We start from the raw sequence: 18,310 nt of genomic DNA, 5'->3' as shown, positions 1-18,310 counted from the left end.
TACGGATACAAAACATTCAGGCCTAGCTGCATTTTTTAGTATGTACTTACTTAGTGTAGATTTTTAGATCTAGATAGATCTTTAACTATAAATTTAAAGTTAAAGTCAATGCTCAAAAGATTTCCTCTGCGACAAATATTCATCATTGGGATAGAGTATTAATTCACGTCGAGTACGTCTTAAATTCAAGTGGATGACGTCTGCTGCGCTAGTGAATTCTAAATGAACTAAGAATGAACTATTAATTCAGATTCAACAACTTGAATCATGTGTTCTCTTGTTATACTTGGATACAAAAGCTTTGTTAATGTTCTGGTTTCTTTCACTGCTATCAGTAACATTATGAAATTACATATATAGCAAGTGTTCCTATTTCATTAAATGGGATATGTAGCAATTTACTGGAATTCTCATTTTATGATTATAAGGTTTAATTGAACAGTCAACTCATTGCATTGACATATAAATAAGATCTTTTGTGCAGATGCAAATAGTGTAAAATGTGATACTTTTTAAGAGATTTTATTAGAAATGTTTCAAATAAAGAAATGAAAATTTCTAAATGTGTTTATGGGAAAATATTTCACCTTGCATAGTAAACAACATTTAGAAAAATAACTGAAGAAATGAAGGAAAAGGGATATTTTTTTTTAATTTAATTTGTTTCAAAAACAAATCACACAAATACACAGACAACCTTGAAGGCAACATTCTGTTCTGTCAAAATTTATACCACATGCAAGACTGAGATCTCGCAAAACAAAACCATCCACACAGCATACCCATGCAGAATCTCACTTCTTAGAGACAGCAGCACTTTGGCAATGTTGCAAGTTCTTTTATTATAAATGTGAGGAAAATTAAAAGCCACAAGTGATTCTCTCCATTAATAAGAATTTTGAAAAAGTAAAATCTTAAAATCAACTAAAACATAAGATGTTAGCAATTTAACTGCTTAGAACATTTTGAAACATTTTGATAAATCTACCATCATTAAATACTAACTTTTAAAAACTACCTTAAAAAAAACCTATCTTGTTTGGTTCAAATAAATACAGTACATGATAAGAACCAATAAAACGAGAACAATGGCAGTCTGTGATGAATGAACTGACAAATGAGATGGATGTGTTTTAGTCATACAATAAACATTCTTAGAAATAACAGTGTGCACTTACACTGAAGTGTATATGGAGCAAAAATGTACATGATGCATGGAATAAGCGAAAAAATGGACACTTCCTGACAATAGAACACCTTAAAAAACTGTCATCAGTGGTTACTGTCTTTGTCTTATCCAGGTATTTTGCCCTGGCAAAAAATTTAAACCAGGTCATGTACTTAGTATATGACCACTATACCTGGCACACTAACTGGTCTGATACATGTCTGCCACTCACATAAGAGGTAATGAACTATATTTATGCAAAAGTTTACTTGCAACACATTATCAAAGTGAAAAACATTCTCGGCGAAGTGTCAACAAAGACCAATTTTCCATGGCAGTCGTCACCATATTTACAAAGAGTTTTAAAGGAATCTGCAGATGCACTAGAGAAACGAATTTCCCTAGATTATGAAAATAAAATAATTCTTGTACACCAATATTAAGATGTCCTTGAACTAAGCCTATCCAGTGTAAAAACTGAACAATTTAACATTGGTTTCATTGCCCATTAGGCAGCAGACTTCACAAGAGAAGGGAAATCAGCTTCATCATCGAATCGTGGGGCTGATTCTCTGGGCTTGCCACCCATACCTTTTGTACCTCCGCGGGATCCACGACCACCTCTTTCTATGCCGCCCCTCTCCATACCGGCTCTGCCTCCACGCCTACCACGACCTCGCCTTGGAGGATCATTAAAGGTAATGCGAATATCTGTCACCAAATGCTTGCCACGAGCATGGCGATCCTCCTGTTTAAAAAAATGTACACAAATTTAGTAACAGGTAAACATTTACTTTAACCTAAATTTCTAAAAATAGGCTGGACATTAACATGAAAAAGGCTAAACCATAACATTACCTCATCCTCTTCCTCGGATTCTTCTTCCTCTTCTTCTTCCTCCTCATGCTTTTTATGATACTCGCGACCCTTAGACCATCTAGATCCGTCTTCACCTTCCCCAGGCTGTCTGATGTTGAACTCTGCCTTGGGTTTATTTTGAGTCTGCAAAGCTTTCCATTCATCCAATGTCATTTCATTTGACGAAGCCTCTCCTACAGGAGCTTGCTCACCTTCAACAGCCTCACTGAAAGTTGCATTACAAGGGTAATGAAATACATACTATTAACGATAGAAGAAAAAGCTTATCGCTGATCTTATAAACATAGCCTACTTACTTGAGATCAGGGTTTTCATTCCCTGGCTCTGGCTGATTAGCCCACTCATTGGCCTCAGTCTGTGGTGCAGACTCCCTAAACAAATTTTGAGAAATTAGTCAAAGAATACCAACACACACAACTTAGTTTTATTTAAAATAACTTGCTTGATCAGTATCCGGTAAATGTAACCATTAAAGTCTTAATATAAATTTCATCATTTCAAGCTACCAGATAACTAATACTCATTTTAAACAAATTTTATTTAGTACATACTCTAGGTCATCCTTGAAATTTCCCCAATTGTAAGAGCCCCCACCTTCTTTTTTTTCTACAGGCTTGACACCACTGTAAAAAAAAAATTAGGTAGAGCTTGAGTATTACATTTTCAGTATGTCTTCCCTCAGGAAATCATGCAAAGTAAGCAGTTTGAAAATTGGGTAAATACTAAATAGAATTTGTTACAGCATCGTAGATCAATAAATCATGGCAACAGAACAAATTTTTTTTACTTTTAGTCAAATGTACTGGACAAAACATGCACTTATTTTTGTACTTGAATTTGTGATTCATATCCATAAATTAAGAACCATGGCCAGTATTCTATAAAATGTACTCACGTTTTGTCGGTTCCGCTGTGGCGATCAAACTCCCTCTTCCTATCCAATCGCTCACCAAAGCCACCACGAGGTCCACTAAAGCCTCCTCTATCACTCCCTCGACCACCTCTGCCCCTGCCTCTTCCACGACCCCGTCCTCTTTCTCCACCAAATCCACCTTCTCTATCACCACGATCTTCTCTTCTACGGAAGCCAGTGTCTGGTCTTTCCCTGTCAAATAAACAAGATCACTAACTAGGTTAAATAGGTCAAAATGAGAATAACAGATAGAACTTTATCTTAGATTAAAAAAAAAACAATACCTAAATTCAGGGGGCACATTCTCATCACCTACTCTCACTTCACGATTTTCTTTAGGGGCCTGCCTTCGGGGTGGACGCTTATCATTCTCATTGTCCCTAATTTCACGTGGCTCTCTGTTTCTGTTCCCACCACGGCCTCTCTCATTCTGCCGTGCAGGTGTGGTTTTTTCTGCAAAAATTTGTTTTCATTAATATTAACAATTAGTCCAACTACTACATATAATATGCATTGATAAACTCATGCATTTATTTTTAGAAAAAAAAAAGTCTAATACAATAAATGTATAGTTAACCAACTGCATAAAAACTTAGGCTCATTGTAGTGTAATTTCCTAATAATCCCAAAATACTATCAATGCCAGCAAACCCTCTAGGTCATTCTGTCATTGCAAATTGTCATTGGTTGTTTTACCACCATATAACAGCATGGCTTATACATTTGGTACGGATAGTTAGAATCAACAGTAGGCAAACTTAATGCCTAAGGATCACAGGTATACTAAGAATAGGCTTACACATAATTTCCTGCAAAGTAGGTCTATTGATCTGACAAAGCAATACAATTTAGATTATGAAAAATAATTTTCCACCTGAAGACTTGGGAGTTATTGGTGTGTTACTAAGAAAATACTAAAGCTGGAGAAGTTTGCAATTGAATATTTACTGTAACAAGCCAGTTTTGTGGAAAACAACAGGAAAAGATAAGTCCAAATTAGCTTAGTAGTAGCAGTAGCACTATGTAGATCTAGCGTCTGGGTTTAGAATCTGGCAAGCTTTTTTCTAGAGGAATATACACTAGATTCTAGATTTAGCAGTAGATTAGGATAGGTTCTTGATTCTAGTCTTTAGGTGGAAAAAAGTAAATCAAGGAAGAATCAACTTTTCCTAGCTGTCTTTAGTTCCACAAAATGGGTTTTCTCACAAAGAACGCAAAAAATATGTTTTAAGTGAACTGTTTAATCTAGCCGACTCTTGTAAGACTGATTGGGTATGCCCCTTAACTGTCACATGGCAGTTTACAGGTTGGTCGACCATGCTGGTCGAGCTGCCATCTTTAAGCAGACATCGTGTAAATTTTTAAATTACAAAATATACAAATGCAAACAAGAAAATACACACACTGGTGAATTTTTAACTTACCTTCCTTTTTTACTACCGGCTGCTCAGGCACTTTAGCTTTTGTCTCAGGTACAGCAGGCTTCTTCTGTTTCGATTTTGACGGCTTCTTTTCCCCATCGTCTTTTTTCTTGTTCTTAGCCTGCTCCTCCTGTCTTGATAAGACCTCTAAGGGGTCTTCATCTTCGTCCAGGAAGAGCGCAAATTTGTTGTTAACTGCTATGCCGTATTGATGGTCCATTTTCCTCTTTGGATGAGAGGATGTTTTTAGATTTGGACCTTACGGCCTTTTCCCCTGTAAGACTTCAGTTCAGCAAGATGGCGTGCTTCGCGCACAAAATAATGCGCATGCAAGGTGAATTTTGTTACTCTACTTCCGGTGATGTAAATCGACCAAATTTGGAAAAGCGGACTGATATTACCTTTTTTGAGCTAATCTGTACTATAGCAAAAAACTAAAAAGGTGTTTATTTATTGAAACTAACTTTAAGTTTATGTTAAAAACAAATATTACATATAAATATTGCAAAGTTTGAATTTTGTCTATTAGAAATTTTCTAGGCTAACGATACATCCCAGTAAAAATCAATAATGGGGGAGGAGTAGGGTCGGATGCATTACTAGTGTGTGGGTATTTTCCCGATCTATTTTTAAATATGAAAGCGGGGCCCAGTAATGTTAGCCCAACAGGCTTAGGCATGAAAACAAAATGAGGTATGGAACATACAACAAAATCAGAGCTGACAGGAGCTGACCATAATTCGCTTAACAGTTTCTTCATATGCGATTTAAAATGCATCCTCTCGACTTAAGTCCAAAAGCACCGACTTTAGCTACAAACTCAAAAAATATAAATTCAGAGATCCACGTGACAGGCGCTAATCTAGGCGAAAGCGTGAGCCAAAATACCATACATGTAAGCAGAAAAGAAAAAGACCAAGGAAAACGCGGCCGACCAAGAGCTGATGTTTTAACAGCTCTAATGGTTGAAGGGTCCTCATCCAGATCTAGGATACGATGCAATAAATGTGGACGTGTTTTCCCAAGAGAAAAATCCTTACAAGCTCATTTGAGGACACACACAGGTTAGTCTTCCTAGTAGGCCTATCTAATTAATTTAAATTGTTTGAATTTTTTAAGTAACGTGTTTTTTATTCTACCGAAACGCATGATGCGGATTGACTCAACCAAGACTAATTTTATTCAAACATTATTGGGCTACTAGGAGTTGTAGGAACTACCCACTCATTTGTGATTTGTGTTAATAGGCCGATGAATTTTAAATACTATTACAAAAAAAAAACATTATTAAAATATTTTCGTTATCTTCTGGTGTTTTTGGGGCGAGGGTGTGATTGAGGGTTGAAATTTTCATTCAAACTCCGCTGCACCCAGTCTAGCGGTCTGCTAATTTCTTCAGATTCTGGCAGTGATACATCTTTGTGCGTCTGCCTTATTTCACGCGCATTGGCTAAATTCCCATATGCCATTGCGAATGTTAAAGGCTGGCTCAAACTTAGTTATAACTTTTTTACGCTTGAGAAAATAATATGAAAATCTCCACAAAATCGCAAAGAAATATTTGCCTCTTAACAGAACCTCATGAATAGTAAATTGAAAATAACATTATCCTTAATGTTAGTTGCGATACTTCTGGTGTAATTTCTAAGCGTAGTTAATTAAAAAAAGTATTTAAAAAATTCTACGCACACACATAAAATTTCGATGAATTAAAAGGATTTGTAATTTGCTTTAATGCACACAATACACACATGTTGCTATTGTTATCGAATTTATTCGCACGTGCACAAAATACCCCCCCCCCCCCACACACACACTAGTAATGTCGATCGCCACCTCAATCTGTAAATGTCAATATAATTAGTCATCACTCACTGTTAGCGTGTGTGACAGAAAAATAATTAAATTTGCCAGTTGATTATTTTTTTCGGGAAACAGGCATACTGCCCTCGGGATGTTAAGGGGACTTAACTCTGGATAATTATTTAAATCAGTGATGTGTTCCAATCAGGAAGCGTGTAGGCCTAGAGTTTAAGTTTAAGTAAGTCATCGATTGATTTATGTGACACACTTCACACATGCCGTGGTCTTTTTAGTAAAACAATGTAACAAAAAATATTGACACGTTATATTTGGAAATACCAGTATAGTAATCGCGACAAACCTTACCATTGTAAATTTTTACAAAGGAAATATTTTATTGATATAGGTTAATCTAGAACTATCTAGGCGATATATATACTGGAAGTACTATTACCCTACTGTTATATAAGAATATACGATAAAGTTAAGGGCAGAGAAGTATCAAGGGCGGGGCGTGGGGTGCGGACCGCACCGGGTGACACCATGGCAAAAAAAATGCAAACAGTACAGAAGAAAAATGCTTTTTTGCCAGTTCCTTAATGATTAATTAAAGTTAAATAGTCTTTTTAAGTACAAAACGACAACTATTACAAGAGTGTGGGGGGGTGACACCATGACGTAAACGTGCTAACTATAGAGAAACAATGTTACATCCAACTGTATTATTAACAAGTTATAGATAAGCATCGTTACTATGATCAAAGCTTATACATGTACATGTATGCGGCATATGTTGAAATTATAAGCCTATGTAGGCCGACACACACATACTTTGTTTCTTGGTGGGGGGTGACACCACGGAGAACCGCACCGGGCGACACCCGACCTAGCGACGCAACTGGTTTAAGGGATCAGAGTTTCTTCCAGGCATCTCTTCGGGGGGGGGGGGGGGGGTCCCCCTCGAAGTAAGTCTACCGCACCCCCCCCCCCCCTCCCCCGAACGAAATGAAATTTATATAGAAAATATATACTTTTAACAGTTTTCGCCCCCCCCCCCCTTCGAAAATTTCAAGTGCCCCCCCCCCCCCGGAGAAAAAAGTCTGGAAGAAACACTGTAAGGGATATCACTCTCGCTTTATTTCTTTCTGGCTGAGTGCTAATTTAGGTGTGCATGTACCAGATTGTCTACTTGAGTGAACATTACTTTTTTTGAACTTTGATTTTAATTAAATGCTCTTCCGCCCAGCATGGTAAAAGTAAAGTTACCTTTAGGACATGGCGGTTTATATGACAGATGAAGTAGAGTTCACATGTTTCTGTGAAATCGGTAAAGAAAGTAATAGTGTGGTCAGTTGTTTGCTCAGCTGCCTATTTTCCGTAACGGAAGTCCGTGAGTCAGGTACCCATCAGAGCTGGGTGAACTCAGTGATACCTTACGGACACGAGTTCGCATCTAGCATGGGGATGAAAATAAATGTAGTTCTGATGTTCTTGGGTGTTTCCAACGTGTAAGTACTTTTACATTGCTATCTGTGAAAAGATAACAATTAGAAGTGGCAAATAATTTAGCTAATTAGCTTGCTTTTAAGAGAAGTACTTTTTCCATTTCAGCTATCAAAGATGGACTAGGGCGTTTGTAGTGTGAATGTTGTTCCATAACTCCTCAGCCTAACCATAACTAGACCGACGAACTATTATTGAGAGAAATTACTACTAAATCAGCTTAGCTTACGTTAAAAATAATAGTTAAATTACTACGCATGAAGTAATATTATGTGTAATAAAATTAGTCGTTTAGCTTTCAATGACTTCTTCTATGTTAGGCTGTGACTAAAGTGACTCCACAAAACAAAAAAAACATTACGGGACCCTATGGGACCCACTTTTATATATGGCTGCTCACTTTAACGATATATGTCTGGGCCTCCCCCAAATAACGCCACGCGCATATGGTTTTCTTTTTGTTTGGTGATATTTTACGGTATATGTGGGGGGGGGGGGAGGAGGTTACGAAATTGAACATTACAGGCTATATTATACCTTTGCGATTTAAAAAAAAAATTGTTTGGTAGAATTAAGGTTAAGTTAAACAACTTTGTGGCGTTTTTTTTTTTTTTTTTTTTTTATTTGGGTGGGAGGGGATTACTTATTGTGACATTATGAATGATGTGACATCATTCATGGACAGCCCTTCAGTTTAAGAGTGTGCCCTAAATAGAGTATGTGCGTGCATTTAATCGTATGTAACGCAGACAATTCCGTATAATATAATGATAATTAATAATAGTAATAATAATATTACACGTTTTGGTGGTTGCTATGTGACCGCAACACGTTTAAAATCTAGTGCAACACTGCAAACGCTATGCAGCAAGTAAAACGTTTTTCGCGAAATCCCGATTGTACAATCACTATTGAATTTTAAAAACTGCTTTTTTTATCTTCGTGATTTCTTAAGTGTTTTTTTACCACAATTTCGTACCTCGGCCCCATTAAACATGCTCCAACTTATTCTCGTGGCTTGTTCATAATGGTAACTTTTATATAGCTATTTGTTCCTTCATTTCTATCGGTATCTAAAAGATCAATCTTTTGATAATTCATGTATATAGGCCATTGCATGATTAACCGTTCTTGCATAGGAAACCTGCGAGTATAAATAGATCGATGCAGTTTAAACCGTATAAATATATTACGTGTTGTTTTTGTCAAAACCTACGCATTACTCAATCTCAAAAGGAAAAATAAGCCATAGTTAATTTTAAACGAAAAGCGTTCGCTCAACACTTTTTTTTCACATCTTAAAATTATAGTAAATCATTGTATGTTATTTATGTTAGTGGGAGAGAAAGGCGTTATTCTATGTGATGTGAGTAATAGTAAGGGGAAGTCATCGAGTGTTAATTAATCAATGTGTAAACTAGAGTACGTGTGTAAGTCCAAAAGCAACTCACACGTGTAAAATATCACGATTAAAAGTTAGATTTAGGCCTACTTATTTGCGTTGTTGTAGTAAAACTAGATTTCTTTAAATTGCGACGATTGTATGGCGTGGTCAATTAATTTTTCTTCGCCCTGTTTGGGCCATAGACCCTTCCCCCCCTTCCCCCCCCCCCCCCCCCCCCCCCCCCAACCCCATTAAATTGCAGGAAGCCTATTCTGTTTTAATCTGTTTTTGCATACTACACTGTACGAGCTCGTTAATCGAATAGGTCTTATACAGTCTTTTAATAAATTGCTTAAAAGACCCAAAGCCGTATAGTGAGATCGTACACTTATTAGCCTATATATTATGTTAAGCCCACCCTCTAAAAGCCCTAACGTTATCCAACATTTCCAGACGTAGCAGGTCTATCCGATAATTCTAAATGACAGGGGGTCATCCATAAATGACGTCACACTCGTAGGGGCGAGGGGGTCCGTTATTTTGTGAGATGTGTGATGAGGGGAGGGGGGGGGGGTTCAGATATTGCGACGTCACATTTTTGCATTATAAAAAAGCAATGTTAGAAAACGAATTTTAGACGTTATTTTGCGTTTTAGATAACTGTTTTAATAAATTGTAATAGTTTAGACAAGATTTTGGAAAAATATCGATGTTTAAAAAAAATTCAACTGCAATTTTGAGGGGGGTTGTAGGTTGAGGTGTGACGTCATTTTAGGGGGGGGGGGGGGTCTGGCTTTTTGTGACGACGTGTGAGGGAGGGGAGGGGGGGGGGGTAAAAATCGTCAAAAAAGCGTGACGTCATTTATGGTTGACCACCAGACATTTTGCGAAAATAAGTAAAGAAAATCATAACATATCTCTATTGTTTATATCACACGATTCCAAGTCATTGGTGTAGCTAGGAGGGGCTGGTCCGTGTGACGATGTGTGACAAAAAATTGGGAGGGGGGGGTAAGAATGTATCACACTTCGGCGTTTTTAAAAGTTATAAAAGTTAATCAAATTAGCAGTTGTTTCGCATTGCTTTTAGTCTTCCTTCTAAAATTAAACAAAACTTGATAAAAACACTAATCTTGAAGCAGTCCAATTTATAGTTTAAAAGAAATTTACATTGTTTAGGGTGGTAGGCTGAAGGGTGACGCCTGGCTAATATATATATATAGAGAGAGAGGTAGTGACTTTTTGTGACGATGGCAATGGGGGGGGGGGGGGGGGGAATTGGCAACAATTAGCATTACATTTATTGATGACTTTTAACAGTTAACAAACATAGGTCTATGTGACATAAATAATTATCCTATTTAGCTACCACAATAATAATTCTAATAGTAAAAAGTCAGTCTAATTTAAAATACAGTTAAATTTCCAGTTCATTTATCTTACTGCTATTAATCGTTATTATTATTTATTACTATTTCCGTTATCTCATACCTCAGTGAAGGTATTTAAAGAGTGTGGTTGACAAAGCCCTGTTTACTAACTTGCTTGGACATGTAATTGTATTTTTTTTAAAGTTAAAGATACGTTATACGTTCGCGGAATTTAACCTAGGCCTAACGGGTTTTAACAAAAACGCGACGCTCAGAACTTTGATCATGAAATAACATGTATAGTCCCGTTCGGGCCGATCAATCAAATCAAGTGGTTGGTATATCGGAACCTCAAGGGTCACTAAGCTCCGCCTCCGACCTTTAAATAATGGAAAACCGCTGCACTTAGCTTAAAAATTAAGAATGCGCTTTAAAAAATAGCCCCTTGAAAATAGTAAACATACACTGCTTTAATTAATTTATTTCTTGTAAGATTTTTATATGCAAGATAGTAGTCTAATCCTTATGTTCCAATAATGTAATATTTAATTTTTTTTTTAAATTAACTTCCAAGGTAAAAAAAAAAACAGTTTGAAAATAATAGCACGTGACACTGATAACGGCTGGACTTAAAGTAAAAAGATAATTTTTTTTTTTTTTTTTTTTAAGTTAAAGGTTCATTTCCATTTAAGCCTGATGCAGAGAAACGAACAGCAATTGATTTTGTTAACAAAAACACATGGCCTTAGAGACGCATCGCGAAATTCCCGATCTAAACATAACATCAACCAACTTATGCTTTAGCCGTTAACCAAAATAAGCACTTCCTTGATTTTACAGTAACAGTTCTATTTATAGTCCTGTTGGCGATAATCGACTATACTTGTGCAAATATCGTTCCACATGGCATTTGCCCGCAGTGCCACGGCTGCAATATACTTCTACTTCTCTCTTCACAAACAGTGCTGTAATGAAGTTTTTTTTTGTTTTTTTTTTGTGTTGGGTGGGGGGAGGGGGTTCTGATGCCGCTACCCAGATTATCGATTTGAGATTTGACCTACCGTAAAAGATGTTATAGTAAGTATATCGATGCTATTACAAATGGTTTTAATACACTTACAAAGGCAGATTCTTTTAATAATCTGCCCGTTGTTTCTTCGGTTGGATGGGTTTGGGGTGGGGGGGAGGGGGAAGGATGGGTCGTAATTTGGTAATGATGTGTGCAACTGGAAGTTTAAGAAAGATTAAACTTTTACCAGGTATTTTGCAATTCGGATTCTTTTTGCTGTTAATTGAAATTGTAATGGAAATAGACCCGTGTTTCCTATGTGTATCAAATGGCGATTGGCAATGTTTTCGGCTAAATTGAACTCGCCAGCATCAGTAGACTAGATATTTTTTAAAAATTTCATTTCAATTGTAAAGGGAAATAGCTCAATTTATACTGACGCCAAAATCAACCTAGCTTGGTTATATCCCCTTGCAAGAAACTTCGATTGATGGTTATAGAAAGAAACGGGGGGGGGGGGGGTGACGTTCATTTTAGGGGGTATGACTATTGGCGGCGGGGTGTTGTGTAAAAAGTTGGCAAAGTCGTGTATTAACTACTCGTTGGCTATAAACATAATTAATCAATTCTAATCTGGAAAACGTGTCTATTTCTAAATGGTTCATTAAGTTCATCTGTACAATTTTCAATCTTAACCGAAACTTTAAAGGAAAAAAAAAAATTTTTAAAGTTAGGTCACATTAGTAACATCGAACATTATTAAAGTATTAATTTTTTAAAAATGTTATTATATTTAAAGGATGCCTTTAATGCTAAATATTATAGGGCCTTCAGGGCTAATAAGCCTATAAGCCTTTTTGTAAAAATCTTTTAGTTGGGGTTCTCATTATTGGTTTTTTTTACCGGAGCCTTCCCCCTTAAGGCTGAGGTTATGTATCTTTAGATTTTTATCTCCCCTGATACATATCTTCCTAAAGGGGAAACAATTCAAAATATATTCTCTTGATTCACTTGATGTTGGTGGTAAATAATTTGTTTAATGCCTGTTGACACAAAGTAGTTATTAGAAGGTGATGCCTGTGGGTAGAGTTTAAGAAACATTCAGGCAAACTATTTCATATTGAGAGCTGTGAAACATTTGTAAGCAGGCAATAGGTTTTTACCCCAGAATATGTTGACTTGTTCATGCATATTTCATATAATTTTATAATATAATTTAATATATAGTTAAATAATAAATATTAATATAGACTCTTCTATGTATGTGCAGAATCATCCCTAGTCTATAATAATCTTCCACTTTTAAATGTAAGACTTGAACTAACTGTCCAATCAGAATGACATCATAAACTTTAGTAAAAAAAAAATACCCAGTATACTTGCAACACAATAAGCTCATGTTAAATCCAACACAAATACAATTTACAAGTGACACATTGATGATGCTAGGCATACTTCTTTTTAAACTGGTTTGGATTGCAGATCTGTGACATTATGATTATTTTGGTCAGCTAAATGTCATAAGCCTTAATTGTTGGTCACTTGTGTCCCAGAAATGCAACTTCTCTTCAATAAACAATAAATACCATTTATCCCCTTCTTCTATATTACAAACTTTAAACATTTTACATACCATTTAAATATCATTAACACTCATCACAATGTAGAAAAAAATGCATCACAAAAAAAGAACCTTGTAATATCTTTGATTTCAAAAACAATTTCATTATAATATTATAACAATCTACACTTAGATTTATTTTTGTACCAATAAATATTTTTATATTCTACAGGAGAACGGCCTTACACTTGTGATTATCCTGGCTGTACGAAAGCATTTTGCCAAAGTGGTCAGCTTAAAACACACCAGAGGCTACACACTGGAGAAAAGCCCTTTGCCTGTGCTGTGGATGGTAAAAATATTTTTTTAAATACTTTTTCTTAAATAAAATTTTGTTTTATTTCAATATTTTAAATATGAAATACTTGTAGACTGAAAGCTTCAGTGGTCAACATGCATCTTTTCATTAGGGTGTGCAAGTAGATTCACCCATGCTAATCGCCACTGCAGTCAACATCCATTTGTTGGACTAAAGCGCCAAGAGATGGATTTGTCATATGTCACAAAGTTATGTAGTGAAGAATTAAATCCAGAGATTAAAAAATGGATTACCAGGTAATTAATTTTCAAAAATAACTCCTTATTTTTAAAATTACTTTGATATTTTAGTTTATGTTTGTTACTTATACAGTCTATGATTGTAATTATATCTATATGTAATATACATAACACTGTAACTCAAACTTTGTTTTATTTTATTTAGATACATCAAACAATGTCAAGAAAGAATCATTCCTAAATCACCCCTCAAAAGAACATCTTCTACAGAAAGCATGGAAGACAGTGTGTTAAAAATCATACCAAACAACAGCAATGCTACTAGGAGCTGGTCTTTACCTCACATAACTTCTCACTGCACACCTTCTACTACATCTCTGGTTCAGTCCACCAGCAGGAGCCTGTCACCTCTATCATCACCTCCTGCCTCTACAGCCATACCTAAGTTGCCAAGACAACCATCAGCATCATCAACAGGATCCTCATCTTCTGGTGTGTCATCCATGTCATCCACTTCTTCCCTGTTAAGTACGGAACCAAGGCCGGATGATACAGATTATATCTACTCCAGCCAGATGATTTTACAAGGACATTATAATGAACCGTGCCAAATATCGTCGACTTTATCAGCATTGTCTGATGTGAAGCCTATTGACTACAGAAAATATAACCTGGACCGCCCAGCTGTTAACTTCCAAATGATAAACTCTCCTCCACTGTATAAACTACCAGCTTTGGAGACAGTTAGAATCATTCCATCTTCAACGTGTCATTCTAACCATGAAGTATATCCACTTGCTAACTCTACACAACAAAAACGTAAAAGCCATTGGGCACTGGATCACAGCAAAAGCAAACATTTTTCAAACCAAATTCATTCTGTTCATTCCAAACATCTACTAAGCTCAGCAAGTCCTGTTTTATATGAGCCTATCCCCATATCTCCTGTAAGCCCAGGAAATTTTAGTGAATTCACATTCAATACTCCAATGTATACCACACCTAAACCTGATATGGGGCTATGTTTAAGTCCACAGCCTAATAATTCTTTCATAACTTCACCAGTGAGTCCCATTAAATCTGAACCTGATTCTCCTCTCAATCTCTCAATACTAAAGCCTCCTGTTGTCTCAGCCGAGGAACTGGTTCCTATGAAATCTGAAAATAGCTTCAACCACTGTGAATCAAGCTGTAATTCTAGCAGCCCCAAGACACAAACGTCAGAAACAAGGCACTCACTTAGCTACAGGATAGCACCAAAAAACAGAGAAAAGGATCGTTACATTTCTGCACTAGCTTTGATTGAACTCTCTAAATGTTAAAGTGTATCATTTCATTTGTTTTTAGAAAACAATTAATATTGGCTTTTTAAATGGAAAAAAACTATTAAAATTAATTTTTAATATGTGATTTCTTATTTATAATAATAATATTAATGTAATTTAATAAGAAAATGTATCTGGAAATACTGTAAAAAGTACTTACAAATACAAAAATTATAATTATATCTAATTCTGTAACTTATTTACAATATGACATGACATGTTTTCAATGGTCTTTGCCAAGACCATTAAGACTGCACAAATGTTATGGTTTATTTTCTTGTTTTTTTCTGTTAAAACTGAAAAATGTAATGGCACACAGTAAATATGTTTGGCAACAAGGCTCAAGTTTATATTGTTTTCATATTTCAGATCCAAAACTTACAGTGGTAAATTAAATCACTTTTTATTATAAAGGATCAGTGATTTATACATCTGTGCTAAAAGTCCTTCTTAAGTAATAAGTTATGGTGTTTTTAACAGAGTTAAACAAGCCAAATCAAAGAATGTTCAACAATTCTTGATGTTGTTAATGAAACTTTTTGTTTCATTTCACTGCTGCAAAAAATACCAGCATTCGTTCTAATGGAAGCTTTTTGAATATTTTACTTTAAATACATGTTTTTTTAAATGAGTATAGAGATTTTGTTTCTTACCTCGTTTATATATTTAATTATTAATTGATGGCTTATTATAACTGTATTTTTTTAAGAACCATGCCAAATAAAGAAACAATACATTATTTAATTGTGAATATACATTGGAGCTTTTTTCTATTAAAAAATATTTCATTTTTAATTGTGTAACTAAAGTATTGTTATCTTTAAAACTACATCAAATTGACCTTATTTTCTGTGAAAGAATACCTTGGATAATATTGATTGGTATCTGCTATCCAAGATAGAATTTAAAATAAAATAGGATAGTCAAAATCTAACTATTTATCTTATCTAAGTATGTATTTCTATAAGAATTCATCTTCATTATTTTCTATGTTCAACTAGACCTAGATGCCTTTTCTGTGTAAATATGAATAAAAAATTTGCTTATAATTTTTGCTTGATATGGTGCAGATTTAAATATGTAGGGCACAAATGGTTAATAGATAAAATGTTTAATTATTCTTTTGTTGACTAAGTAAATAATTCGAAAGATTTCTTTTTGCATTTTTTCTAAGTGTAATATATTTTACCTATTAAGACTGTTACGGATTTCATAAACTAAAATGTTGTTTAAAAATACTTTGTTTAACATAAACTGTTTAAAAATGCAATACTTGAAACTTTTTAATGCTTTTTTTTGAAAGCTTTATATATTTGCTCAATTTATATGTTCTTGCTTTTATTTAAATTTGCTTGTAGATAAATTCCCCCCTGCTTTATTAAAAAAACTATGATAAAAGAAGTAACATTTTAAAAGCAGCTATTTAACAATCAATGAATGATGTAATGAAAATTCCTGCCATTTACAATATTCCAGCCATATGTACATAACTTTTTTATATTTTTAATTTATTTTTATTTTTACATGAAAAAATTACAAAAGAAAAATTATTAACTCACCATAAGTGATATCTAAAATTAGCATCTTCTTATATTCAACCGTCCTTAAAATGTAAGAAATAATGTACATATTCTGGTGTTAATTGGTTGTTAATGACATTTTTAAAGTAATTTTGAGTTGTGTTATTGCAAATGCTTTTGAATATTCAGACGCTCATTTTGAATGTGATTCTTATACCCTTTTTATATACAGTATGTAAATAGCAATATGTGCTTTTGCTGTAATTAGCAATTACATTTTTACTTAATAACCCTATCATAATAAAACAACGTGTGTGCCATTGTTTTTGGGTTCTACATGCTTATACTTGATTAGAAATAATGTGTTTTAAAAGTATCTATGTATTTTTGTTTTAAATTATTGCTTTAGAAAACCTACATACTTACATAGAAAATATAGGCCTAGAATGGTCAATAACTGTTATATTTCAATAATTTTAACTGATTATACAATCCTTACTAATATTTTTGCTTGTTTACAACACTACAGCCCACTCGTTAATGTTACAAAATAATGTGTTCAGTAAAACTGCCATTTAAAAACACAAGTTCACATAGAGTAAGTAGTTTTGCCAAGTACTGCCTTAGTTTCTTATGCTCAAGATATATCTCACTCATTCACACATATCCAGATTTTTTTTTCATTCACCATTTAAATTGAGCTAGTGTTCATTACTGCCTCTTCTAAAATTTATTTACAGTGTCTTCAAATTTTTTATAATTTTTTTGGTTATAATTAAGGTATCTAATATACAAATAGTATTATTATTAATGATGCAGATGCTTGGAATGTGTTCTATTTCTGACGTTCTAACAAAGATTTGTCAGGCTGCAGTAAAAGTAGTAGTCTCTCAGTTTCCTTTTGGAACCTCAGTAAAAAGTAGTAGTCTCTCTGTTCCCTGTTGGAACCTCAGTAAAAAGTAGTAGTCTCTCTGTTCCCTGTTGGAACCTCAGTAAAAAGTAGTAGTCTCTCTTTTCCCTGTTGGAACCTCTCCTTGTTACTTCTTCCTGGTCACATTCCAGCTATTTCTGCCTTGGCTTTGTTTTTAGCCTTCTCACAAAAATCATTAGTTTTATTGGATATACTTTAAACTGGTTCATCTGTTTACACATTTTATAATACTACTATGCAACTTCCATTTGAATAATTATAAATACAGATTTTTTTCAGCTTAAGCAATAGTTTATGAGCACCTTTTTATGGTGTTGTTATTCTATGTTTTGATATACAGTTTTTCCTATATGCAGCTTTTGTACTAAGTAGGCTATAATCTACATTACTGTAATCATATTTTAAATGTTTAGAAAATTTAGATAGCTAGTTGTTCTTATGCCTATTTTCTAAATACAATGGTTAAATTGAACTTTATTTTTTAGCCCAAATAGTTATTTTCCAAATTTAAAATATTTTTGTAGTTGTGAGAAATTAGTTTTTAAATTATGGATTAACTATAGGATAACAAATACACTTTTATTTTGTAATACCAACAGTTTATATATACTATAGTTTTCAAGGACTTTTAATTGTGGTAAAACTGTTGGGTACAAACATACACATCAGTTGCGGTTTTGATTAAAATGAAGTGTTTAACAAAGAAAGTTTTTTCTGATAAGGGTAACTACTTTTAGGACTTTTGCCACTTAATTGACGCAATTTGGAAAATGACTTCATTTCCTAGACCACAATGGTCATTTGTAAATTATTTTTAACCAGGCAACAAAAAGAAAGTTATGTTTTGGTTTAACTGTAGAAAATCTTCAACAATCAGACTTGCTGTGTTAACTTATGGAATTATATTTTTTTAAGTTTAATATAAAATAAATTGTTCACAAAAATATTGTTCACTTTTTAATTGT

General features: G+C 34.3%; 2 protein-coding genes across 3 annotated transcripts; one reads left to right on the top strand and one right to left on the bottom strand.

Annotated features, from left to right (window-relative positions):
- Positions 1 to 635: 635 nt before the first annotated feature.
- On the bottom strand, positions 636 to 4,724 carry LOC131934748 (SERPINE1 mRNA-binding protein 1). 2 transcript variants are annotated; one of them, XM_059290860.1, is made up of 7 exons: positions 4,385 to 4,724; positions 3,245 to 3,413; positions 2,943 to 3,152; positions 2,599 to 2,670; positions 2,344 to 2,418; positions 2,027 to 2,252; positions 636 to 1,916 (listed from the first exon to the last, which is right to left on the bottom strand). In XM_059290860.1, exons 1-7 carry the CDS (start codon positions 4,599 to 4,601, stop codon positions 1,677 to 1,679), a joined length of 1,209 nt encoding a protein of 402 aa, XP_059146843.1. In that variant the 5' UTR covers positions 4,602 to 4,724; the 3' UTR covers positions 636 to 1,676. The 2 variants fall into 2 exon arrangements, with proteins under 2 accessions (XP_059146843.1, XP_059146844.1); XM_059290861.1 differs by lacking the exon at positions 2,599 to 2,670.
- Positions 4,725 to 5,082: 358 nt separating this feature from the next.
- Positions 5,083 to 18,243, top strand: LOC131934747 (zinc finger protein GLIS1). The gene is made up of 4 exons (XM_059290859.1): positions 5,083 to 5,445; positions 13,244 to 13,363; positions 13,482 to 13,626; positions 13,775 to 18,243. Exons 1-4 carry the CDS (start codon positions 5,142 to 5,144, stop codon positions 14,889 to 14,891), a joined length of 1,686 nt encoding a protein of 561 aa, XP_059146842.1. The 5' UTR covers positions 5,083 to 5,141; the 3' UTR covers positions 14,892 to 18,243.
- Positions 18,244 to 18,310: the final 67 nt, after the last annotated feature.

The sequence above is a fragment of the Physella acuta genome, unplaced genomic scaffold (assembly GCF_028476545.2).
Source record: "Physella acuta isolate Inbredline_101_S28 unplaced genomic scaffold, ASM2847654v3 ptg000117l, whole genome shotgun sequence".
Taxonomy (NCBI): domain Eukaryota; kingdom Metazoa; phylum Mollusca; class Gastropoda; family Physidae; genus Physella; species Physella acuta.
This window is presented reverse-complemented; position numbering and strand designations above follow the sequence as displayed.